The sequence below is a fragment of the Pieris rapae genome, chromosome 15 (assembly GCF_905147795.1).
Source record: "Pieris rapae chromosome 15, ilPieRapa1.1, whole genome shotgun sequence".
Taxonomy (NCBI): Eukaryota; Metazoa; Arthropoda; class Insecta; order Lepidoptera; family Pieridae; genus Pieris; species Pieris rapae.
The window spans coordinates 303354-331295 of record NC_059523.1 but is presented as its reverse complement, the minus strand read 5'-3'; the positions used below and the strand labels follow the sequence as shown (position 1 = coordinate 331295).

At 32.6% G+C, this 27942-nt stretch overlaps 2 protein-coding genes and 1 long non-coding RNA gene across 7 annotated transcripts; 1 reads left to right on the top strand and 2 right to left on the bottom strand.

Moving 5' to 3' along the window:
* Positions 1-92: 92 nt before the first annotated feature.
* LOC110998236 (protein bric-a-brac 2) lies at positions 93-15144 on the bottom strand. 5 transcript variants are annotated; one of them, XM_022266773.2, is made up of 12 exons: positions 15004-15144; positions 11104-11311; positions 10817-10989; positions 10476-10585; positions 9752-9862; positions 9494-9642; positions 9259-9304; positions 1736-1884; positions 1453-1566; positions 1187-1335; positions 861-918; positions 93-372 (listed from the first exon to the last, which is right to left on the bottom strand). In XM_022266773.2, the coding sequence occupies exons 2-12, from the start codon at positions 11173-11175 to the stop codon at positions 268-270; spliced, it is 1236 nt and encodes a 411-aa protein (XP_022122465.1). In that variant the 5' UTR covers positions 11176-11311; positions 15004-15144; the 3' UTR covers positions 93-267. The 5 variants fall into 5 exon arrangements, with proteins under 5 accessions (XP_022122465.1, XP_045487208.1, XP_022122464.2 ...); XM_022266772.2 differs by lacking the exons at positions 93-372; positions 861-918; positions 1187-1335; positions 1453-1566; positions 1736-1884 and adding exons at positions 5152-8216; positions 8289-8883; XM_022266770.2 differs by lacking the exons at positions 93-372; positions 861-918; positions 1187-1335; ... (1 more) ...; positions 1736-1884; positions 15004-15144 and adding exons at positions 5152-8216; positions 8289-8883; positions 14715-14873.
* Positions 15145-16143: 999 nt separating this feature from the next.
* On the bottom strand, positions 16144-19179 carry LOC110998223 (26S proteasome non-ATPase regulatory subunit 13). The gene is made up of 9 exons (XM_022266752.2): positions 19018-19179; positions 18838-18951; positions 18535-18670; positions 17897-18045; positions 17616-17775; positions 17194-17300; positions 16945-17023; positions 16720-16860; positions 16144-16384 (listed from the first exon to the last, which is right to left on the bottom strand). Exons 1-9 carry the CDS (start codon positions 19131-19133, stop codon positions 16229-16231), a joined length of 1158 nt encoding a protein of 385 aa, XP_022122444.1. The 5' UTR covers positions 19134-19179; the 3' UTR covers positions 16144-16228.
* Positions 19180-21962: 2783 nt separating this feature from the next.
* Positions 21963-27552, top strand: LOC123689825. The gene is made up of 2 exons (XR_006750702.1): positions 21963-22564; positions 27483-27552. It is a non-coding gene; the product is annotated as an uncharacterized LOC123689825 (long non-coding RNA).
* Positions 27553-27942: the final 390 nt, after the last annotated feature.

The window sequence follows — 27942 nt, the reverse complement described above, 5'->3', positions numbered from 1 at the left end:
TTTGAACAAACACAATAAAACACGTCATAGTCATTTTCAAATATTTTTAAGTAATAATTTAGAATATATATAAAGACATAATTATGATTTCTTATATGCCTGTGGGATAGTTGCAAAATTATGTTAAAATGTTGATTTTCTCTATACTTTACCTAATTAGTCACTTTACACATATTTCACAAGTTAGACGTCATTACTGTACACTTTTAGTCACTTATTCGATTACACTTCACCACATTTGTCACTTTACATTTGTGTAAGGATAGTCTAGGTTTGCGGGGGTTCGTCTTCGGCTGGCAACGCGAGCATGTTGGGCAACTTGAAGTGTTGCATGTGAAAAGGTGGCTCAGGGCTAGTGGATTGGCGACTAAACTGAAAGCAGTTTTAATAACTTATCCATTTGCTACTTTACGAAGTTGACTTTTTGACTAATTTCAATCCCAGGTCTTTAAATTCAAATTTAAGGAATTTAGTGTTTTGTGTTTAACGCAATCAAAATAAAATTTATAGTTCTATTGGGGATTTGTTTCCTACACGGATTATTTATTTTTATTTATTTATTTATTGAGTTTACGACATCATACATAATTTTACGTCTACTGATTATTTCACAAAAACTTACATGGAAAATGTATGACAAGAATGGTAAACATAAGTTTCCGAAAAAAATAATTAAAACATATATAAGATAAGATAAGCACACAATAAAATTATCAGAAATTGTTGGTATTTAAAGCAGAAAAAAAATCATCAGCAAAACAGTGAATTAGGTTCGAGAAAGGCTTTCTCTAAAACCGATCAGCCCACTACCGAAAATAATAATGTAAGGTATTTTTGGGAAGACTAAAAATATGACTAACTTGAGCACTCCGTCCTCGCCTCCGTCTCGGTAGGATACCTTTGCGCGCCATGAAGAATCTGAAAGATATACAATATTTATGTTGCCAAACTGAAACCAAATCTTGTAAGAGTATTTTTCTTTGGAGCATAGGTTCACAACCTTCTTAATGAATATGAATAATCAACAGATGTTCAGATTGAATCCAACCCCAGCTGTGCACCAGTGGATTTTCAAAGGTAAAAACTTTAGTTGATGTAAAAGATATCGTGAAACCTGTAAGTTATGGCCCAAATATAGACGAAATTCATACATTTTGATAATTAAACATGAATGTTTAAATCTTACCGTATAGTAGATATGGGGATGTTAAACTGCTCAGAGACAGTTTGGAAGGTGAGGCCTCGACTGACGCAGTCGGCCGCCTGCCGCAGCTCTACCTCGCTCCGCCGGATTCGCTTGTTCATGTTGAATTCTGGGCCTTGGGATTGGCTGCTCTGAAATTTTACATTTCAATAGGATTTATTAAAATACGTAGTAAAAACTGTCTATTGATTAAAATAGAACAGAACGAAACATTGGTTAGGCAAAACGGGTTAAGGTAAGTTTCTTACCGGTTGCCGATCCCCGACGTGTATCACATTGACGGAGGGCCCGTACCCTGGGCCAATAGTCATGATGGTGGGTCTCACTTCCACGAACGGTCCTTTGGACTGCGAAGTTGGCGGCTGAAAAAAAAAAAAGAAAATTTATGAATTCCTTATGTTTATGCAAATTTCTATAAATATTGATTTTAAAATAATATTGTTTAATTGATACAAATATACATAGCCATGTCGCTTTCGAGCAAAGCTAATCAAATTAAAAACGATGATCTGAAAACCATGAGGTTGTTACCGTTGCCACTTGCTGTATAATAAACGCTGGTGGCTCATCTCTAGTGTCATAGTTGTGCTCTCCAGTGACACCCGTAGTGCGTATTGACCCTTCAGATTTTTCAGAATCACTTCCATCGTATTGACACTGCACGTTGGCTATCGCAAACTCTGAAAAGATGCAATATTATATGTAAAAATACCGCACGATTTTCCTTAGATGAAAAAATCGTCGTATTTTGTCGGTAAATCCTAAGACTTACAAATCTTAAGATTAATTGTAGTTCGAGCTCTTACAGTAACATATACAATACATACCTACATTATTTAGATGGCGTATTCATCGAAATACGGCCACTGACTACATCTCATTTAAAAATGAAATATTTTTATTCAACCAGCAGCGTTCTTTTATTTCTAAAGAGGGTTTAATTACCATTCAAAAAGAGTAGTATATAGATATTCTAAATATAATGCCTGAGGTTACTGCATTACTTAGTCGCGAAACGAAAGACTGTCAACAAAACGTCGAGTTTCGTAAAAAACGTAATTAATCCCAGTTAAAATCTCTGAATGAAGTTTTTTTATTATTTAGAGTTTAGACATTCCGAAGAAATATTAGTAATCTTAATATATATAAAAAAATACATATATATATATAAATCTCCTGTCACGATATTTGTCCGCGATGGACTCCTACTACTTTACCGATTTTAAATAAAATTGGCACACCGTGCGCAGTCTGGTCCAACTTAAGAGATAGGATAGCTTAGATCTTTAATTTTAGTTATTTTATTGCAAATTATTTGTTTATTATTTGATACAATTCTAACAGATAGTGCTGTGTTAAAAGCACCAACCTTTCACATAAGTTCTCCTACCGTTTCCCTTGAATAATTTACTACTACTTATGTAATATAACAAAAACCTTAGCCACAGCAACACGGCCTAGTCGACTAGTCTAAATATGTATATAAAAATGAATCCCTATTTCCCTCGATCACGGCATCACGCCTGAACGGCTGGACCGATTTCGCTAATTATTGTTTGTTCTGTTCGTTATAATCAGGAGAAGGTTATTATGAAAGAAAAAAATAAGGAAATTGCGCGGAAAATTAGAAAATTTAAAATTACTTAACCACCATATAAAATTATTAAACTTTTTAAATGTAACCTTAAGACATTTGACATAGGATTGACTGAATGCGTGCTGCAAATATAGTCAAAGAGGATGAAAAAAAAGTGACGTTTAAAACGGATTCTTCTGACAATCTTATTTTATTGATAAACAATACATTTAGAATAAAAAAAAACACTTTTTATGAATTATACCAATTCGAATTCAATATTCAGAGTCATAACTATCGGGTCAGCTAGATCAACCTGACAACTTTATATAATAAAACAATTAACTTAATAAAATCAAAAATCTGCTCGTTTATGGCGTCTAAGGCGGAACAAAGTTCGCCGGGTTAGCTAGTACCTATGTATATAAAAATAATTAAATAAAATACTATATACACAACATTTACCATTTTATTTATAATAATTTATAATAATTTACAAACCTTATATATCTGGTACAAATTGCTATATATAAATAATTGTTGGCTTATGACCTACTTATAAACTTTCTTAAAAAGTATTCGTCACGGCCATTGCAGAGCTATTCTGTAACTTCATTTTCAATTAATTCATAATAAGATGGTCTTTAGCGACGAACCTCAATTTTAATGCAAGGTCTCAATACATTGATATCAAAATTGATGAAATTATTTACGAAGAAATCGATATTAAAATGAATAAATCCCACCCTCAGGAGCTTAAAAAATCCCCGGCCGTTACGAAACTTGCTTGTTTAGTCATTGATCTAACGTCGATCAATTCTTCTTGCTAATTTATTTTTTCGTAAACTCCTTAAATAGCTAAATTCATTTAAATAAATTCTTAATGACCAACTTTGGTTTTTAGGAACAAAATTAAAATTAAACATTGGCACAAAACATGTTTGGTAGAAATTAAATTGCAATATAAAAAAAATAGTAGTTTACAAAACTATGTTGCAGGCTGTTAACACTTATAATACCTATACATGAAAAATTACATAAATTTATTCTTTAAATCGTTAGTACATAAATGAATGCAGGGATCATAAATAGAGAAAAATATAGTTTGAAATTAGGTTTATAAATAGACTAGATAAAAAAACAAGACCCGCGACTTTTATTAACACTCATATACACTAATAATAAAATGAAGATTTAATTGGTTAATTATGGCTATCTACGTACGTACATCTTCAATTGACTTAATATACTAGACACGATAAATGGTGATATTTTGTACAAATAAATACTTTTATTTTTTATTGAATAAATAAGACAAAACTTGATTTTTAACTATACAGTTAATCCTAATAATATTTTACGATTACAGTCTAAAATACTTTTGGCATATTAAGTAAACGTGTACTTGGCTATAAAAAGGCTAAATGCATACATTTAAATTAGGGGTTTCAATTTAGTATAAAACTTTCAAACCAATTTTAATTTAAATTTCTTAATCAAGTCACGTGCTATCTGGTAGGTATTCCTTGTCTTCTTCAAAAAATACCGCGTAGGTATTATTGCACTCTTTGAGCTATACTTTTTAAAGGTTATATATAAATCTCGATGGATCAGATTCTATATTCAATGGATTTTCTACCACCTGCTAAGTTATGACCTCACAGACCATCTTCAAACCTCTCGGACCTGGTTTCCGACATTAAGTCTAAAGGGTCCAAAATTTGTGTCGGCCTATTTGTCCCGCGTCGTCCTTTAGAAAATTGACTTTTTATATCATACTTTTCCATCCAGTTCCGTAAAGTTTTCCGTGGCACGCCATATTTATTTGAAGCAGCATAGACGCTATATCCCTTTTTCACAGCAATCAACGCGTCTCGCAGATGCTGCGACGAATACTGCTTGTATGATTTCTCTTGAAATACATCTGTCTCTATGTTGACGATTGCATTCGGTCGCCGTCCGACTAGCCTCGGCCTCGCGTGCACGTTCAGAGGGATTCCATCCATGTCGATGAAATGTCGCGTCACAATTTCCGTAGAGGTCCGCACACCTGCAAGCGAGGAAAAGAAACCGGTTAATGGTAGAAAATTGTGGCAACACAGAAAATGTCAACTGACAAACGTCATGTTGACAGTTACGAATAGGGCGGTTTCTTTTCCTGGCTTCATACAGGACGGGGGTGGGAAAGCGCGTAAAAAGCGAGGAAAAGACGCACGGGTTGTACTTTACACTTTGCAATGAAGTTGTATTGCGACTAGTTTGATTTAAAATTAAACATGAATGTTTAAAGTTTCAATTAAACATAACCTTCTCTTTAGATGCAGCAGCAGAATAGGTATATATTTAAATATATATAAAATAAAAAAGTATGTTGCATACATATAAATATTTATTGACATATAACATACATTATTATTTTCGGGCGGAGTTATATAGCAGACTCGTAAACTTACTTTTAAAATCCGGTTTCTAACATAACATTAAATATACAGTTTACAAAAAACCCCTAAAACAGTTAAACGCGAAATAAATTAATAACATTTTGACTTATCATTTGTAGCAACACATATGTCTGTCTTCCTGATAACATAGAAATTGGAAGCAGCAGCAGTAGGTATTGATTTAATAGAATGTTGGATCATTAGAGAAACCGGATGAAAGAAAACTTATAATTTTATAAATTGACAATACATTTACTATAATATTAACTTTATGCATGATAAAACTCAAACTTCCAATTATTCTACTAAGTACATAATATTAGTAAATAATATAACGCGAATATAAGACAAAATTAATACTGTGAACAAACGTTTAGAAGTTATAAAATAACATAACTTGACAATGATTTAATTTTTATATTTTTGTCATACTTATCAGCGAAATTTCCTATGAAATAGTCAAATAAAACCGTAAAATCTTAAGGCAATAAGTACATATTGGTATATAAACTATCTACAATAATTATACTTACGCACTAAAGTTATGTATATGTTATATATACTAAATAGGCACTTCATGGATTACGGGCATAACTTTCTACTAAATATTTGTTACTGGCAACACTTTAACCATAAATTCCAATTAAAAACACTACTGAACACATACGATTCAATATTTAGTAGAATACGCCCATACATAGAAAGTAAAGAAAGGCATCCAAACTCTGAATTAAATTCCAAAGTTACCCTCATTATAACGAACAAAGGACACTTCGAGTTCTATATTTCCTTTTGAGAATAGATCAGAAATACATTTTTGGTAGAACATTTTAGTAGATGCGAGCTAAAATAATATAGGAACGTAGTTTAGGCTTTTTAAATCTTTTTTAACCTTGAATATATCTACTAGGGTTATTCGTTCTAATTATTTAATGTTATTAAAAATTGCTCGTTAAAACCGTCGTAACGTTAACGCCTAAGGAACAACAAAACAATGTTTTCAATTAGGCCTGTTTCAAAAGTTATATAAAATACATATTAAGTACAAGTAAGGATACAAAGCCGCAGCAACCGTATACTCAGTTCAATTAAACATACGTTTAAAGTTATTAAAGATTTGGTACCACGTTAAGTACGACTTCAGTAATAACACTAGTTTAAAGGGCTTTTGGCATCTCTGAGAGATGGCAAACTGTATCTCGATTAAATCTAAAACACATAATACACTTCTATATGATAATAAATATTCAAAACTTTAGAGCTGCACTCAAATGCCATTCAAATATAGGATTTACTTAAAAGTGTAGAAAATTTTAAGCAGCGCCTAATTAGATTGACTTTTGTGTATTTGGATAAAACACTAAGATACTAAAATTTAAGTCTTTTATAACGGACAATGTCCAGACAAGCACGAGGTTAAGGCCAAATATTTACTTATATACTATAAACGCCTTTGACTATCTCTATTGAATTAATTGTTTGAATAAGATGACTGTCGGCACAATAAGAGATGAATTTGTCAAAACAGAAGAATAATTATCGGTCCTAATTTCAGTTACGTTTATCACAAATATTTCTTGCTATGAAGAATGCCTTTAATATATTTGAACACCAAAATAGTCGGCAATATCCAATAGAGATAACGTGGCTATTTGGATAACATCAATACAATTACTATTTAAGAGGAAAATAAAACATTTTAAAGTATTTCAAATCTAAATGAAAATTTTTCAACTTTAACGTTTCAATGTTATCCGACTTCATTACATTTACTATTACTACATAACAACTAAAAGGAAATGCCGGGACTACCAAAATGGTAGAATTTACTGGCAACATTCAAGGTAATTATTGCACATTAAAAATTAATTGAACAGTATATTACGAGAAACAAATTAGTTTAATCTATATACTGTAAGTATTTATTAAAAGTAATAATTTAAATTCCCTATTAATTTATAATATTAAATAAAATCTTATTATAATGTAAAACCAATTTAAATATTTTTATGCATAGCATATCATTTTTCTTCGAGGTCTTTGGATTTAAAAAAGTAATTAATGGAATTAAATAAATATATTTTTTAAATCAGCAAGCCGTTAATATCTTTGGCAGCCATTTTCACACCATACAACAAATATAGGTTTTTTTTTGGCAAAAATGTTAATATTTTAAATATTTATTATATGGTTATTAACTTTGGTAATTTAAAATTCAATTTGGCATAATATAAGGCAGTTCTTTGGACGAACAGTCTGACAAATTCCATGTTTCTTATACGTTCGGTGCTAGGCTTGTGCCCTAGCCCAAGCTCTCGTGAAATTAAGGCAAAATACACATATGAAACAATAAAAATATGTGTTATATTTTTACACAACTGCGTGTTGTGTTAAAAATACTTTAAATTTTTTTCAGAGGCACCTGAATGTAGTTTTACTTGAAGCAGTAACGAATGTACCGGTAAAGATAAGTTTTTGGCGCCGATAAACCTAAGACTATTATGCGCGATAAATTATAACAATGTTCACACAGGGTTATTTTGAAAATAAACAATAATTACAAGATATATAAACAAATATATAAATCCTGAAAAGTAATAATTTGGAAAAATACAAAACGTAAACGAGACTAACACACAAAATAACCCTGTTCTACTATAAACTATAAATAACTTATTCATGCATTGACATATTAAGAGCAGAGTTGCCCTCATTTTTGGTAGAATCGTCGAGCGTTCTACCATTCTCGTCCTCGCTCGACATATGTGTTGTAAACGACAAGAAATGCTTTCCGAAATCGATTTCAGGATCATAATTGGCTTCTTCGTTTTCCAAGTTTTGTGGTTCGATATTGTCAGTTTTGAATTCGCGTTGTTTCTTACTGTTCTCCACAAACTGTTTCAGCTGTTGCGGCATCGGGAACGAAGATTTAATGTGGCATCTCTTCATCCAATTACGTAGCGATTTTCTCGGCACCTTGTGGGTTTGAGCAGCTCTGAAATTATCAAATGGTTTTAATAACCTTCTACAACTAAAACAAATACAGCATTGTTTGATTTTTGCTTACCTGTAAATACTCCCTCCCTTCTTGACATCCATGAGGGCTGCCCACATAGCTTCGTTAGAATACCGCCTGTTGGGATTGAACTTTCCCATCATAACTCTCTCCAAGTCCTTCCTCGAAAGCCCCGAGGAACTAACTTCTTTCCCCTCCAGAAATTGATCCAAATCTGCTTTCAATACTGTGTCGCCGATGTCAACGTTTTTGTCCTTAAAAATCGGTGGACGCCCGCGACGCCTGATCGTCTTTTCCCCAATTTTAGGGTAAACTTCTTTAGCGGCGTCCTTCGGTCGTGGAATAAGTTCGACCTCAGATTTTTGGTTTTTCGCCTCGTTTTTCTTTTTGATTTGGTTCGCTTTCAATAGGGACACTTCTAATTCGCCGTTTTGTTCCAACCAGGACTTGTAGTAGTCGTTTTCTAAGGTTTTCTGGACGAAATCGTCACTCACATTGGTGATACCATATTTAGAAAATTCGTTTTGTATTTCCGTCGGGGTCATTTTCGATAGTTTACTTATGTATTGGGAGTTGGCTAAATTCTGTAACTTCGTTTCAAAAAACAATTCGCTCTCGGGCTTCACGCGTAAGTAGGGTTTACGAGCTGAAAAAAATAAAAGAAATCAATTTAAATCAAAACTACCGTGAACCATGAATGTAGCAATGACAAATGACATGTCTGTAAGAGAAAAAGCGCGTTAGAAAGAGAAATATCTCGCAACTACATTCATGGTTCACGTTCTATCAAAATCTACCAAATCCAGTTGCAATACTAAAAAAATTGGCCTACCTTACAGACTGTCATTTATCTTGTCAATGCCATTCACAATATGATCTTCACTCACTTAAACCCGATTTAGCCGCGCGGAATTAAAAAATAAATTTTAAACAAAAAGCAAGTGACGAATGAAGTCACATTGCAAATAAACATTGTTTTGAAAATAAAAAAAATATATATATATGATTTATAAAAACTCACCCGAAGTTTGTCCTAAGCTACTTCCGGGTTTGCTAGTTTCCTCTTCCTGTTAAACGGATAACGTAACTTTAATATAAAGACGAAATCCAAATTGTTTAATCGACTGATAATGTTTATATTATAATAAAAATATAACTATAGACTATCCTACTAAACAGAATGTAATTTGAAAATAAAAATCCTATTATAATGATTAGGCAGGCAAAAATCTATTCAATACAAAAAACAAATTCACCTCCTGATACTCCATATGATCCTGGTCCAACTCGCCGTAGTAAAGTCCATCTTCTTCTACCGTCTCCTCTTTCACTTCGGAACCCCTCTCCCTCTCTTCCGATTTACGCTTCTTCTGTCCGTTCGTTGTCACCTTTTGCTGTTGCTGACCTGCAAATGTTTTTGTACAGTTAATATTTAATTTGTCTGCCCAATTCATATTTAGCTTATCATAATTTTTTCGATCAAAGATTATAATTTCCAAAGTATATCATCTCACCGTTAGTATTGTCTCGCTGCGCGTGCGCAACCAAGGCTTCGCTCGCCACCGAATAGTCCTTGTTCTCAGTCTTAAGTTCTGACAGCGAACCGGGTTCACTCGAGCAGAGGCCTGACAAAAGATTTCTTATTTAAATCGATCGAAGGTTTACAGACATTGGAACGTTTAACTCAAGGCACAATACGGAATTCCATCCGTTTCAAATCACCCCGACAACTGTCGTTTCACAATTGAGTGTTTTTATATAAACTGGCAGTTTTGGCCGCGCACCATTACTGTGTGAAACCAGGTACCCACTGAAGTATTTCCACTTCTATGTAGTATGTGTGTGCTTCAAGAAAAGAGCGTACCAATTCTGAAAGGGCCAATAACGTACTGGCGAGCCTTCTGGCAACGTGAGTCTCCATGGGCGACGTATCAATCAACATTAAATACGCACCTTTCCCGGCGTTATATGAAGAAATCAAACTTATGCCGACGAATGACCTTTAGTAGGCCAAACAAATAACGTAATGAGGGTTACGTGAATTAATCTTCAAGAAAGTTTTAGAAACAAAAACAACAAAATTATAAACACGATAACAGTCAGGGACACCTTTTGCATAATTTTGACACGAGTTTACCTGTTAGGTCACGAATTCAAGGGCATGAACTTCGAAGGATTTTTTCAACTTTTTACGAAAAATGCGTAATAAAAAACAACCTTTTACTACATATTAGCTACCTCTGATCTGCAGCGCTTCGGCGGACTTGAGTAGGCTGGGGAGTTCTTCCTGAGTTACGTTAACTTCGCCTTTATACATGAAATCCACTAACGCTTGCATTTCACTGAACCTGAAGATGAAGAAATATTTAAAATTATATTAAACTATGCGACAAAACTCACGGTAGTCCCAAACTTAGACATAATTATTTTTTTTGTAGTTGTATATGTTACAAGATATACTTCCGTTAAGAATGTTACGGAACGGACGGAATTTTAATCTTAATTAAATTTAGGTATTAATCTCTCAAGAAAATAATCAATTAAAGAATTTAATCAGGTATTTATATGTCAGTACATACCTCATATCCCTCATAAGGACGATGGGATGCTTGCATGGATTCTGAAGCAGTAGTCTCTCTAAATAGGCCGAACAGGCAGAGAGAACCAACTTGTGGCATCTTAACTGCCGAGACTCACAGGCCAATGTCACATCGGCGAACTGCTCCGTGAGGAGAAGACGAGGGAATACTGACTGTAAGCAATGTAGCATTTAATTTCTTTTCTTTATTGTAAATCTTGTTTTCATACTTGTGATACAAAAGTGACTTTTTTAAAAGACGTTCTACCGTGTAAATAAAAAACTCACCTGTAAATTAGTATGATAGGAGTTCCACCTCACGCAAAACTGCTGTGGAGGTAACGCCATATTGGTTTCCATAACCAATTAGTTAAACATAATATATCTTTGGCCGATAAATTGCACAAATCCAAATGTATCACAGATTATATAAGTACAAAGAATATAGAAACTTTTTAGACTAGATTTTAAGTAAATACTGGAGTGCCGCTTATATCTGAAACAAATATCAATAATTAAAAACATATATTTTATTTAAAGAGTTTTGAATGATCAAAGGGTCAAAATACGGTTCAGCCGTTTAAAACATTTATACTGAATCGAACGATTTACAATTTAATTATTATACAAAATACACATGATATAAAATAGGGTCAAAAAGAAATTAACATAAGCCGCCACGAGACCCTAGTCAGTCGTATTGATTTTCATAACTTTTTTACGAAGGGGATTTTCCGAGGTGCCACCGTCTCTCTCGCACGCATTAATTACCTCTCTATCTATTTCTTTTGTCTGACATGAAATAAATATACGTAATGTGGGATTATTCAAGTCCGTTTCGTCGCATAATTTTCTTGGAAAAAATGAAAAGGCTTGGTGATAATGAATAAAATCTATTTCCACCATAAATTATCAATTTACAATTTCATCCCAAAAAATAATTAAGCATTTGTTCTTCTATTTAATTACTATTATATTAGTACATAAATTTTTTTTTAATTATTAATTTATTTATTTATTATTAACACTTTGTTACAGTACAATATAAAAATATTTGAACATAATTAATTGAAAAGGAGGGCAACTGGCGGCCATATCGCTTCCGAGCGTTTTCTTCCAGGCAACCACTGGTAATTAATATTAGTATACATTACAGTATTATACATAGGCATAAAATAGATGAAAAAACTATTAATAATTCTGATGGGTCTCTATAGACATTGTGATTTAAATAACCTCCTACTCTCACCATGAAGGTTATAAGAAATCGTCTTAAGTGGGTTGGCTAAGAAAAAGTAAGTGAAACAAACGCTAGACGTTAAAAAACAAAGCGAGGGTCCAGGGTTGTTGACCTTAGGGGCGCGCCTAAAATAAACCCGGGCGGGGGTCTGTAGCGCTGGGCTATATTCGGATACATTTTGAGGCCAGACCATGCTTCTTAGTAGCGTAATGAATCTTTACCGACTGTAAGAACACCAGCTATTCATTACGATTGCATCCTTTATGAATAAATATAATAATATTCTGAATATAAAGCTCTACACCGCCCATGGGATACTTTAAGGTTTGAAAAATTAAAAAGAAAACATATGAGGCAAATTACCGATGTTATTAACGTAGTTTTTACAACGAACGAAGAACGATGGAAAGACTTCTATAGGTAACCATTCTCGCTCACGCACTAAGCATTACGAGAAATAGTTTCAGAAATTATGTAGTCTGTGTACTTTTAATTAATTAGGTAAAAGCGTAGACGGTTAATATATTAATATGGAAATGATTGAGTGCCTTCTTCACTCAATCTTTGTGAAGCCAGATTTGGGCACAAGTGTATGAAGTCTTTCTATCCTAATATAAATAAATGTAAAATTATGTGGTTAACAATACCATAATTGAAACACAAATTGCATTGTTATTGGTCTATGACATAATCCGAACGCCGAGAATTGTCATTTTGGAAGATTACCTATATTTATAGCCGCGTACAAAGATGGCTGATCTTAGTGATAGGTGTTTAGGGCATTACCTTATCGATTTCGCAATAAACTAATATAAAGTTTATCGGTTTTTGTTTTTGTTTTACGCCGCGGCGGATTTCATTTTTAACCTAAAATCCCAATTTGACCTGATGTTTTTCGTGTGAATGGATAGTGATTTAAGAAATTCTACTTATGCAAAGACGACAATCAAACTCTCATGAAAATATATATATGAAATATATACGTGTGCACAAGATTTGAGTATTTAAGAAGGCGTAATGAAAAGTTCCTTACACAAAATGTGCAACGCTCACCCTCATACAGCGGACTCGCGTAGGTCAAATCTCTATGAGACAAATTGTGAAAACACAGAAGCTGTGCTGTTACCGAATTGTTAATAGATGTTGATATACGGCCACTGTGGCAGATATAAGATGTACAATCCTGCTTCTATTATCAAATTTAAACCAATGAATGGCAACGTTGCGGTTTTCCACCACATTACTTAACCGTTTTCCATGCGGTTTTGTTATCTCACCGATAAGGTTGCAAGGGTTTTTCTACGAACCATTATGGAAAACATTTTTCTAAGTAATAGATATCATTCGTAAAAAACTGTTTTTACGAACAAGTGCAATTTATTTGATTCTAATATATTATATGTGTAGTTAGGCGGTAATTACGTTTCAAAATCTGAATGAATACAATTAATGTTATAGAGAAAATTTGTAAGGTTGGTCTGAAGGAAATAGTCTCTGAAAATACAGAGCTATTTTATTTTTATCTTTAACAATATTAAATCAATATTTTTCGCGATATCCCATTTCTAGACGAACGAATTCGATTAGGCAACACCAATATGATATGCGTGAAAATGACTCGCTTCTTCATATAAAACACTTGTAATCTCCAAGGGTCTTAATGTGTTATCTTGAGATCTCTGATATATAGGTCCCTTAGTATCTTATCGTTGCACAGGCTTGGTCATCGCTGATAAAAATAAGACCAAATGAACGAAAACTAAGTTTTATACGTTTAACAAAGAAACTTATTTAGACATTTAAAAACAATATATTTATAGTAATTATGCGATATATAGAACTAGGTATAAAGAGATCACGATAGTTCTAATAATTCGTAGTTGCGCCTCTATATATTATATACATACAAATTGATGTATATGTATGTTTGTGTCGTGTTAGCGCTGGTTTACGTTCCTTTATTTGTTTTGAAACGTTGATTGATTAAATCCACACGTCAAGCCGCGAGCAGCGAGTACTAGTAATTAAAAATTCACTTATAAATTTGAAGATATGCTTTGACCTGAATGTGAATTTTATTTAAATAAATTATATCTATGTACATACATTTATAAAACGCGATTTCTTTTGAATCTTGTTGATAGTGTTCGTGATCTCTACTTATTAAAACAGGTTTGATATTGTAAGAATCCGTAAATGCCATGAGCGAAGAAGAGAGTATACTCGCAACAAAAAAAGTCCTCTTCTTGTAACTAAATTCTATAAAAATTAAAACTGAAGAAAATAATTTAGCATTTGATATAACTATAACATTTATAACGTAATTAAATCAGTTATATTAAAAGAATAACAAAAACTTACCTACGAAAACCGTCTCTATTTATTGGGCCCAGTGAACACTTGCACAACGCCTGAATGTAATGATTTAAATAAGAGCGAAGCATTTGGTCGCTCCCAAAATAGTTAAAGGCCCCAAGTTATAAACAACCCTGAGTCAACACACGCGAACTCAAAAAAATCAATATTTAAACAATTACTCAAATCTATGTTTAGATGAGGTCAAAACACGTAAGAAAATGGTCGACGGACCATCATGCGCTGAAAAATGTGACTTTTCATGAGCACAAATAAGAAAAACTATTGAATTCTAGTTACTTACGTTTTTGACCGCTAGCTGCGTATGAAATTAGCTGCGTCGCTTATTTAACTGATGAAAAATCAATAATTTTTAAGAGCACAGAATTTATTCATATTTTTCCATCGCGGGTCCCGCTTTTCTCTCGCAGAAAAACGTATCAAGAAAACTGTGTGCGAGTGAGACGCATGTATGTACCGAATTGTAAATAATTGACACTCATAACAAACGAGCGGGACGGAAAATGGCCCCTAAGACACGAAAATTATTACGTAATTTTATGACAATTTAAGACCACGCATATCGTACTTACCATTCACGGTGGTTTATTATCGTGAAAATTTGTCCAATTATTGTTTTAATTACGTTTAAAACATCGCGATTGCATTTTGACGGCGAGCGATCACCCGTCAAGCGAACACCATTTGCAGGAACGCCGAGCGTGCCTTATGGTGTTGCCACTTCAAGTGACACAAATTCCCCTTGATGAAAAGATTTTTATTAAAATTAAACGATATACCGTTAAATGTTATATTATTATATACCATATACAAAATAGATTGAAGGTTCAAACACATTATTTAGGTGTTGGAGCTAACGTATTGTTATAACATATGTTATCTTTTGATTACCGTGTTAGTAGGCGTTTCGCTAGTTTATATAGGATTTATACATCAATTAATTACACTAAGTGCGTGCGCGTTGTAGAAATAAGAATTTACTCTTATATAGTCAGGTTAACATGTCGAATGAATATTTTAGTGTAATGCATCTTTGGTAATCTTCTAAACATTCTTCATCAAAATTTTGTGTGTCTGTGACATTGTGTCTATTAAAGGTAAATTTAATATAAAAGTTTTTTGTTAAATTTACATTTAACGGTACATCGAATTAGTATACCGTATATAGTAATTGCCATAAACACTGCAGTTGTAAGTAAACGAACTAGCAACATTTACGGAAAATAGACCCTAGAATGACGTGTCAACGTCTTAGCGGGAAATACAAAATCAATTTTCTTCAGCTGATATTTAATTTCAAATGGTGATAATAATTAAAATAATTTATTTCTTGTATATTTAAAAAGAAATAAACAAATTTGAATATGCTCAACGATACTACGCTATTTCATAGAAAAAAAGCTAAATCATGAAATATATGTAGGTTGCAAAAAATATATTACTTTACGTACGATTTTAAATGATAACCTCTTTATCTTGTAGGTACTACCCAGCTAACCCAGAGATGGACGATATCCTAGCGTTAACATATAGTTTTTCTATTTTATGATTTATGAAATGTTTATGGAATGTCTGTAAAAGTTCACAATTTAGTATATACTGAGTAGGTACCATGTTTTGTATATGTATGTAAGTAATATGATTGAAATTATAATACTAGAAACATTTAAATCTAATCATAGACTGGAATGATACAATTAAAACATAATTTTAAATGACAATTAACTTGAAATCGTTTATTGTGTGTCATCTGACGGTAGACAGATTTATTTTTATATGTGATAGATACATATTTTTCTACAATGTAAGAATATCAGGTGTGGCGTTTGCCAGAAGTTCGGCGGCGCCAGACGCAGCCGCACACCAGATGTCGAGTCGCTTGGCGAGAGCACCAGCACCGCTGCGACCCAAGGCACGCGCGCGGACCCAGCTTACGTTAACCGTTTGGCTCACCTGTCAAAACGAACATTGTTTTCAATATTCAACTAACGAGACTGATTGTATTTATAGATCTAACTATTTTATAGGTCCTACTTTGGTAAATGTAATTCAATTTTAAAATATATTTTTTCCTTACGAAAATGGAATAATGATTCTTACTTAATTACGGTAATTGTTAGTATTATTTAGGTGAAATTTAGATTTTTAGAATATAATTCAATATAGATTTTTAACAATAACAATAATATCTTTGCCATAACCACTTTTTGACAGTCATGAAATTTAAAATTATTGCGTGAATAAAGTGTAAATCCATAATCATTATCCAGTAATCTTTGGAAACTCACCTGATCAATATGCCCTCTAATCAATTTCTCAGCCAGGGCTTTCATTACTAGTAATTCTACTTCATCATGAGGGACCCTCGCCTCACGGGCAATCTCCGCAAAGGTTAGCTTTCTCTGAGAAGATGTACGGTTGAAGGCCATCTAAAATTTTTAGATTTATTAGAAAAAGGTCTGCAGAATATAGTTATGTATAAAGGTTTTGTTTTGTATCTAAGTTAGTTTTACCTCCATAAGACACAAGATGGCAATTTTTTGTCTCAGCTGACGATCTGCTTGATGTAATTCTTGGTGTGGAGCTTGTGCCCTGAAATAGTAATTTATTATACTTAGAAATCTCATAAATTTGTACATAAATTTAATTGGCTTGTTTAAGTGAGTTTTTCAATAAATAAGAAATATTTTCCGGTAAAAGGTAGGGTGTTCTGCCTTCCAAACTCAAATAAGGTGAAACTAGAAATTACACTACTGACTTACCGTATCTTCTCAAAGGCGACTACATCCCCAGAAGCAACAGCTTTGACAAGTTCACACGCCCAGGCATCAGGTGTGCCTTCTAATGATTCCAATATTGGATGGGCGAGCTGGAAATACAAAAACAAAATTTCAATGGCTTAATTATAATTAACAAATGAAAGTTAAATGTGTTCATTAGAACTACAGAATGAGAGCTGTTGCATTTTAGTGCAAAACTAATTTTAGAATTATTGTTCTTCATTAAGTACATTTGCTGGGGGTGGATTACTGTACTACATCTTGTATATTAGTAACTAATTATGACAGCAATTTTTGAACTACATATGTTTATATCAGATAGCTAAATAATTATTAATCACCAATAATGTTATATTAACTTATTAACATACATACAGTAACAGAAAATAAATACAAATACTAACCAATTCTCCTAATTCATAAACATCTGGAGCAAGAACAGCCGCCAGCGCAAGGCGTAATGCGCAGGCACGCCTTTCCGCAGGTTCAAGGGTTGCACCACCACCTGCACAGCCCACATACCGGAGGGCTGCACGATAGTAACGACCCATTGGACCACGAACCCTAATAAAAAAAATAAACCGTACCAAACTGTATACTCTGTTAGAAAGTTAACAATTAACCAAATTAAATAAAAAAAAATATTTGATATAATTCATAGATATTGTTATTTTTCAATTTATACCTATAATATTCAGATGCTAGCTTATAAAACCGTCCATGAACAGGGGTTACTCCATCAGCATCCTCCAAGCTTCCTTCTAGATCTTCAATTATCTTTTCTGTAGCATCTAAATCATTTAGATGTTCTAAATATATCTGACCTTGAAGAACCTAAAAATTATTATAATTTATTATCATACAAATTATATTAAAAAAATATAATTTGTATGATTGGCTTTAGGTTAATGGTGTCCGTTGAAGTAAGATCACTCTTCAGGGTAAAAGATTTTATAAATGGATGGAAACCTTATTAAAATAATTCTCTGTGAAAAGAATAACATATTCTCCTATGTGTATAAATGATATATCACACCAGATCCAGATTAAACAAAATTTTACTTTCAGATTAAATGTCAATACTTCTAATATGTATGTGTATGTAGTTAATAACTACAATTATACATAATCAATACTATACAATACTGATAAAACAGACTTATGATGTGTAATTTTGAGTCCAAATGAATACTACAAGATTATTCTTTAAGTTTATTAATTTTCCCACTATGACAAATTAAAAAGGCGTATCTACCATTAAAATCTTGTCTCAAAATTCTAATTTATCTGCAGTAAAGTGTTAACTAAACTGGTTATTCTTACTTTGCATAGAGCAAGAGCCTCATCATTCATCTTCACCTTTGCTTCAACTTTTTCCAGGAAAGCAACTGCATCTTTCTTGTTAGTGTACTGGTTTATAACATGTACAACAATTTCCACAAGTGAGAGTGGATTTATTCTGAAAATAGAGTTTCAAATATTGATAAACCTCTACTTAATTCAGCAGTTTAATGGTTTGTGTACAAAATGATGAGTAATTTAGTCCCAGTAGAAGTTTAAGTAATTAGTCTACTCTACAAAATAATGTCATATCTGTACAATGCCTAATATGCAATTGAAACTTACTTGTTCTCAAAAGTGGTAAGGAAGTTATTGTAAAGCTGTATTAAATTGTCGTTTTTCTGTAATGATGGATGTAGGACCATATCCTGAACTTTCAAAGTGAGTTGATGCCATAGCCTGGAAACAAAGTCAAACATAAGTTGTAATTTACTACCGTTTATGGATCAAGAGAAAGGTACATACTTTTTGTTATAAAGTTCTTCTAATTTTGCCCAATCTGCGGCCAATTCTGGCTCGGATGATTGCTTTTTTGATAGAAAATCATTAACATCAATAACAGCGAACTTTACTGAAGCCATGTTTTAAAAATTGTTTCGCGTAATTGTGAGAAGTTAGCCGCTACTTGATACGACTGTCAAAATTTGAAATGTCATCGTTGTGATGCTATTATATAGTTATTTGTGTAGCCATTTGAAAATATAATAGAACGATGGCAGGTTTTTTGCTGGTTTTTTAAATAATCCTTTAATAAACTTTATAATTTATTACTTTTAAAATTATAGTAAATCGTGGTTATACTCCTAGTTCGATATACTGCCCTCTAGTGTTGAATGGACAATGGACATATCATAGAAAAATAGGATCGTTTACTACTACACTATAGGTGACAGTAGACGTACTCACAACAGCCGACAACCAAGATTAATAATTCAAACATTCTTAGTTTTTAATATAACACCTTGTAATTAAAAGTTCTGTCGTGCTATATTTAGTTTTTCCTTATATGGATCTAATTAATAAGGTGTCCGGTCTTGATCTCTTATTTGTGTTAATATATTATTATTATATTTTTTAATTCATATGTAATTATAACAATTTTTGGGACATCTGACATTATTTTCGTAAGACCTTTTAAAAATATATCTCTTAGAAACATAACCGTAATCAATGGTAATGTCAGGAAAAAATCTTATTATGTATATTAAAACGAAGTAAATAATCTTTATTCGGTCGTAGTGGAGATATAAATAAGTACCCTTTTCTGTTAAATTAACATTTAAAAATTAACTCTAGGCAGTTGTTACTGAGATTATATCATTCAATCTAACAAACAAAATCTTTAAATTATATTACCATAGAAATGTCTACTATAAAACTTACGACGAGACAGTAAAAATGTCCGTTATGTGTGTGTCAAACGTTCATAATTTATTAGCCTTATTACATGGCAAGCTAAACCTTTCTGGTAATCCTGTTAACTTTTACTTTAACTACTTAAACAACGTTTATGGAGAAATAATAATTAACTCATGTCATTAACAATAATACCTATTAGTTGCCTGCATTTCAGTCTTATATTTCCTTTCGTGGCCCTTTCATCTTTCAGCACTTCCTTTAAAACTAAATTATCAGTAACATTTCAGAAATCACAATACATACATTTACTAAAAATCAAAATCTCAATCAATCTACGGAAATGAAAGTTTATCCAAGTTCTACCAAGTTTCTTTTTTTTTTCAAATTCTAACGTTAGCATATTATAAGTGTTCTCATGTAAGTGACTAATGTCTATTATGAGAATAAATAATAATAATAATAACTCTTTAAACCTAAAAATCTCAATATCTTGTTAACCTGTCCTATGCTGATACAGAAAGTATTCTTATTGTGCAAAAATAGTTTAAATATAAATGTGTTGTGTAGAAATCATTAGGTAAAATACTATTTACATGTGAAAAAGAAGAGACTACAATAAAGTTTTATCTTTAATTCTTTTTCATTCCTGGTTCCGTCCTCCCCTTTTAACCAACACTTATCTAGAAGCATGCTGGAGCTTCACCCCTTCGTTGCTGACATCCTCAGGTACCACTGCACGATTTGGATCCTCGTTTCTTGTAAAAACAGCATCTGGCCTGTAGTTCTTTTCTCTGTAGTTTCATATATAAAAATATAGATTGCACCTGCGGTCATGCAATTGCACTTCGTGCACCAATTTAACTTTCCATGAGCGAAAATTCCACTTGCTCATACGATGAAATGGACGCGAAAAAAAGGGATGGCTTATAGATTGAAAATCGACGTTCTGTGTTAAGTAGGTACCGACTAGCTGTGATAACAAGCGCAGAAATGGGCAATGGGCATACTGTTCCCTGTCGAAGAGTTACGGTGTGTTAATAACATCAAAGACATTCCTTTGTGCGCCTTCAAGCATGGTCTATGCTTAACTAGCCTAGTTCTAGACCTCATTTTTATGAATTTATATTTAGTAATCTAATACAAAATGTAACCCAACCAGGAAACCCCCGAACGCAACTACTACGAGAAGATACTTTGAACTTCAATGGCTTAGGGGTTCACGCAATTTCTGGTTCATGGCAAGACAACACATTCGGAGTACAAACAGATGAAACACCGACTTGTCTCAAAATAAATTATCATGGAAACAGGTGCAGAAATGTATCGACCTATTCTATGACCCTCCCTACACCACAATTACAGAATTCACTTTTCCATTTGTAGTAATTATAAGGAATAGGTAGCTATTGAAAAAGTTTTAAATTAATTATTAAATCATTCTATAAACGTTTTGTGATACAGCAATATTGGAGATCGGTTAATAATATTATAGATGATTTATGGCGTAAGTAGGTACAGTAGAAATACATAACATTGTATCTGGATTACAAAGATAAAATAAAGCCATATAAGTACGTTTGTATTATTTATAGTATATCAAAGTAAATATTATAAAATAATTTTTTTTTTCATTTTTTAAAGCATACAATTGGGAAGGCAAATACCCACTTTCAAATAAAAACTCTTTGCAGTAAAATCAGTTCATCTCATTAGGACAATGAAACATAGATCAACTTATGGATGTATAAATTATAAAAATTGCACGCTAGTTATAGGTATTGTGTTGATAAAGAGATATTAATATAAAGTACTTAATACTAAAGTTGTGGTTAGGTACTAGGTAGGCACGTTTTATAATATAATAATTATAAGGCATTCGAACAAATACGTACTTTCCCTTACTACAGTTGCCACCAATAGGCATAAATTATACCCATTTTTTTGTATATGTCATACCTACGAGTGTTACATTTAGGCATAACACAATCCATAAGGTCGACCGGGCAAGGTGACTGGCGAAGCTAACTTTACCATTTGGCAAGTGCTAGTCGTCCGAGCATCACCCATAGACGTACCTATCTACCCCTTGCAACCCTTCTACAACCCTTCCAGACCCTTATAACAAAAAAACCACGTCATATTCAAATCACTCGCCAACCCCTAAACATCCCTTATTCCTGTTGCCTTAATTCTATCATTTACAATAGTTTCGCGTGTTTCGAAGTGTTTTTAGTTCTTAATTGTGAATATTAAATTAAATTGTGCCGAAATCCTTATCAAGCGTTTATCCTTTTTTTATCTGACGCGAATAATCGAAAAAATAGTTTAATACGTTCTATGCCAGCGCGCGCGCGTGTCTATCAAACGGATTTTAGGCCTAAATTCACGGCAAACGCGCGAATTCGCGAAATTTTTGCAAACGTTTTGTACTGTAATTTCTAATAAGATTTCAATAGGCCTGTCAAAGTGACTTTATTTTTATTATCCACGGACTCCGGTATATATGATTAGAGTGTATTTTTGTAAAAAAACGACTTATACTTTCTTTTTATAGACATTTTATTGAGTGACTGTGTTTAGCGTGGAACGGTTTTAGAGAAGGTTCTGTGAAAATTACAGTTTTGGATTATTTCTGGATTTTATTTACATATTGGTAAGTGAAACATATATTTAATTTTAATTAAGACTTTTTTTTACAACCATAGTGTATTTTATGGCCTAAATAGGAGTTATCTCATCTCACAAATTGGCTATTGGTGGTAACGTTACAAATGGTCATATTTATTTATTTTCGACAAATTTTTGGTATATTCAAATAATACATATTACATTTAAATGAAAAAAAAAGTTTTTGACACGTTAAGCTTAAATATGAATATATTTTTCTTCCATGTTTCTATATAAATTGTCTCGGTGTCTGCCTCTTATGACTTAAATGTACAGATCAATGTAAGATTGTTTTATACAAATATAAATTTTATATATTCAAACGATGTATATACTTTAATTTGATATCCTATACCTATGATAAGAAATATCGTGGTTTAATTAAAATACCTATCTTATTTCTGATGGTATGTCGTTGTTATCCGTTCATTATGATAAACCCAAATGACAGACATAGTCATAAAAAGGTTACGAAGACAGCGCTAATTCTTTTAGTATTTCTATAATTCTATTATGTACCTATACTCAAAATTTAATTCAAATTCGTTAAGCCATTTCAGCGACGAGATGTTTCGCACAAAGTTCTTTCTTTTTATTTATGTCGCTTTGCGTTGAATATCTACTATTGAAATGTAATAAAAATATTAACTTAAAAAAATACCTTTATTGTTATAGCTATCAAACTTTTCCACAAATCGAAAAACAGCATTCAAAACTATGTTATATATTTTAAATGTATAATTTTAGAATAATTATTTTAATAGGATTTACTTATAATTATATAGACAAATTAGTCCATAGGTATATGAACAGTTACTTGTCAACACAGAATCGAAAAAATATAAAATTCATAAGGTTAACCCTTACTTAAATATGTACTCACTAATTGTGTAAGTATATCTTTCAATTTGACAAATAACTGTGGATTTCACAAATAAACCATACTTTATCATTATTTCTACACTTAAAGCGAATGCATTCTTCTTGCAATATACCTACCTATATACATTGGTAGGTAAATGTTGTTCGTTAAGTAATTTAGCAGAGTTTAAAGAAATTTTAATACATATATTAATGGACTTCCGGAATGGTTTGATTTGAAAATGATATCATTAAACTTGAATTAAATTGAAAAAAAAACTAAAAAAAACATACAAAATGTGTTGGTTCAAAACAGTCTCAATCAGAATAAAACTTAAAAATATTAAATTTGGTTTGTCTATTGAAAATACCATAACCTAACCTACCGAATAAGCTACGGTGTAAAAACTGTAGGATCATATCATAACCAAACTATTTCAACAAGATTTCCCTGTATTAGAATAGGTGCGTGCTTATGATGGAGGTTTGCCAAAAAAAATACAATTTGTCCAGTGACCACCTAGACGTATGTTTAGAAAATTTACTTACTGTGTTTCGTTAACAATTTCCTAGTAATTACTTGCTCAAACCTTTAATTTATGTTTCTTATGTGAATAATTAAATTTATATATTTTTTTAATTATGTTTGTTACATAAGAATTTAAGAAAGGTTAAGGGTATTTTAGTTAAGGGCATTGGACAAAAGACCGTAACATTATTGCATCATTACTAGTTCGACTTAAAATTAGATTAAAGGTTTAAATGATTAATTTCATAATACACACTAAAATGACTCGGATATCTATTTAAAGTCTATCTCTCTGACCTACATTTTAATTTATTATACTTTCATTTGACTAATTTAGTCTAGTTGGGATTGCATCCAGTTAATTTTTTTTATAATCCATTGCCATACTTGGTGAAAATTTACCTACTTCTATAACTGTATAGACTGGTATAAGTAGTACATTTTATACCTAGTTAACATTTCTATAACATTTGTGACGTATGCTAACAAAAGTCATAATAATCAAATATATAGTTTAATTTCTTAACCTTCATAGTAATAATTAAAAAAAACAAATTTAAAAAGTTTGATCCCTATGGCAGTGTATCTTTAACGCTGCCAGCATTTCTTCGTTGTTTTGCTCTGGGTTCACCGGTACTACCTACCAGGCGCCATGTTAAATCTTTCTTTAGTGCACTTAAAACCCACTTAAGCCCAAGAGTTCCTACTCCAAAGGGAACAAAATTGAAGTTGGAAAATGGAATTGAATTGGAATGGGGACTCTTATAATTGAGCCGTTTCTTATTTTCCGCCTCCTCTGTGGCCACCCCAGCTTTTTTGGTTGTTCGAGAGAGATGGATGGTCTTATCTTCCAAGGGACCAACGACATCCCATCCGCCCGCTTGCCATCGACCGATCGTCACTAGCGAAGCCCGTTGGCTCCAAAATGGCTGGAACATTGACGGAGGCAAGAGATAATGTCATTTAGCGCTAGAAAAACGACCTGAACTCTTTTGGAAATGAAGGTCATGGTTTCCAAGGCTACTTCAAAGCCTTAGGGACACATATGGGGAGTATATATGAGCTAAGCGGAGGCTGATGGCAATGCAAAGTGATTCCAGGTCCAATAGCATTAGCATTTGACCAGTTAAGCATTGAGTCTTTGACCGGCTTCTCTAGTCCCCAACCTCAGCCACCTTGTGCGGCCTCAAATATCGATTTATAACAAAGTAATAGTGGTAAAGGCCTTGTGAGGAAAATGAAGTAAAAAAATCGTTCTAGACATACCTAATCAGAGTCACTTATTACGAATAGTATTTGTACAATATGTTAAATATCTAAATAAGTTTAGATCGAAGCTTTCATTTCAGCCTTTGACTGCTCTAGACTTCTGTTATATCCTTTTTCAATAAAACTCATGAAATTAATCCGTAATAATTTAATTCTTGACTCTGAGAGGTACGGTAAAGTGGTAACTGTCTAAATTGGCTTTCAGAGCAATACAAATTTATGTGGGAAGTAAACCCAGTTAAGTGCAATAAAGAAGTGCTTACCAACTGAGTTTTAGTCTTAATTTTAATGTTTACTATAGGTTGGAACCAACCTGTCTCGCTTGAATAAAATGCATTTGAATAAATCTTCAGACAATAAGAACCCGCGCGTTCACCTGAAGTTATTTTACTAGACAGAAGGTATTTAGTAGTAGGTACATAATCAAACTTATCAGGAAATTAGCTTTGTGATTGTTTTTAAACTTAAACTTTTTTAGGCGCATGAGAGTAAAAATTTGACGGATCATCACGAAGATGTCCAGCGTTTTGGCCGAATTAAACGGAGAGTGCGATTGAGAGCGATTGCTATTGGCTAATGTAATCGTTTAGTACAAAGGTACTTGTATTAGAACTTTAGATGACAATTCTTTCGCATATCGTCTTGTGCCGAAAACGCAGATTTTTATTTGAATTTTTCTATTTTGCTTAATTTCATATAATATAGTTTTTTTCAGTTCTGACTTTCGAATGTGTTTTCTTAATTTATTTTTTATATTTCTTGTGTCAGACACAGAGAAAAATAATCAATACAACACAAATGTCTGTCTGATGCCCCATTACTATCATCTTATACCTATCGTGATAGAGATGTAAAATATAAAATAAAATTAATTGCATCCGTTAGTTAAAGTATACGGGATCTATTTATAAGAGAATTCGTTATTAAAACACTAAATTAATAAATGTATCTAACAAACTTTATTTTATATACCTTGCATAAAATACTTTCTTTCTCCTATTCACAAAGCTTAAATAGTTATAAGTACATAAAAGGATTTGACAAAAAATTTAACCATTGTGTTCCTGCTTGGTCGAAATAGTTATATACTAGTTATCCACAATTGAAGACCCTCTATACAATCATAGTCGAGGGTTAATACTAGGGTAATATATATGTCTTCTATTTCTATTAGTTACTCATTAAATATTCACCCCAAATAGATAATCTATTTTAATGTGAGAGCCCGCCTCATAGACAAACCCAAAACGAGTTCATTTAGACATTGTGTCTATTGTAAATACTTTTTACAAAAAAATCTACTAATTGCAGTAGTTTGCTTTTGTATTTTTTTTACTTAAACTACTTACCATGATCGAATACCATTTACTATAAACATTATAAGGAAGAATTTGACATGTAGAAATTGTTAATTTTAAAGTAAATAAGATAAAAATAAATTTGTCAGTCAGTCATTCAATGTATTCCTAAACACCATGACTTGATTCCCTATGAGGGAATGTAGACCAAAAATAATAGATTATAAAATAATAGGGAAGTATCAGCATGCTGTGATTGGCAAACACCGTAGCCTTTCTGGTCTAAATCCACAAATCATCGCTTCACGGTTATAACTTGCTTTACGTACTAACATAGAAGAGTCTGTTGGGTGAACTCGCTGGAGCCACTAGGCAAATATCAGCCCCTGGTTAAAGCATATGTTACTATCATAAGTCATATAAAAAATGCACAACAATTTCTACATCTTTCTAGAACTGCAAACTAGTGCTCAGCCATTCGTCCAGAGGCACACTATTCTGCGAAAATAAGAATCTTGAACCCTCAGTTATGTAGATTCTAGTCTTCACCTTGAACTTGAACTACCCCTTAACATAATCAAGGACAAGACGGGTTTAACCCCTTCCTCGACAGGCAAGGACATTCCCAGGAAACAGGTACTGAGAATATTCATTATAGGGGTGCTATGGGAATGTCGTCTAGTTATTTCTATTTCTTCTATTGGTCTATGAGACCCCATTTCAAAAGTAAGTGGCGTGAAATCCCCCCATCAGCAGGGCTTCTTAATAATTGGTTGAAAATGGTGCTATAAAAGTCGATTTTATAATTTCAATACAATAAATGAAATCGTCTGCGTCAACTGCAACTAGCTATTTGGTTAATTGTGTACATAGTTTTGCGTAGACAAAAATATGAGAAGATTTGGACGGCAGAGAGTTCTGTAAATTGAATTAGATTGTTTGTCCAGATGCTGCCGAAAATGGAGTCCATGGCTGGGTATGGTTGTGGATGACGAGCAGAGCAGCAAAAGTTGTAGGTGAGTCCAGAATTGTATTATTTTCCTTTTTAATCTTGCAAGCAGTATAAGCCTGTTGTTTCAAGTTGCTTAGCATAAAAGGCCGCTACCTAATAATTTGATTTACTGATGACGGAAACCAACCACAAAAATAGATCTGCTCCCATTTGTGGTTATAGGACTGAAGAGACCATATCAAATTACCGCCAATAGTGAAATAATCACCCGTTTCTCGTGAAAATAAAGCTGACATAACAATAATAATAATAAAAAACCCTTTATTCGCTGACCTTTTTAACTTAGGTACATGCTATTCTTATAGTAGTATTTTAATTTACGTAGCAAAATAACAAATCATTCCTCGGATACCACTCTTTACATCAATACCCAATACGCCAATGGGCAACGAACA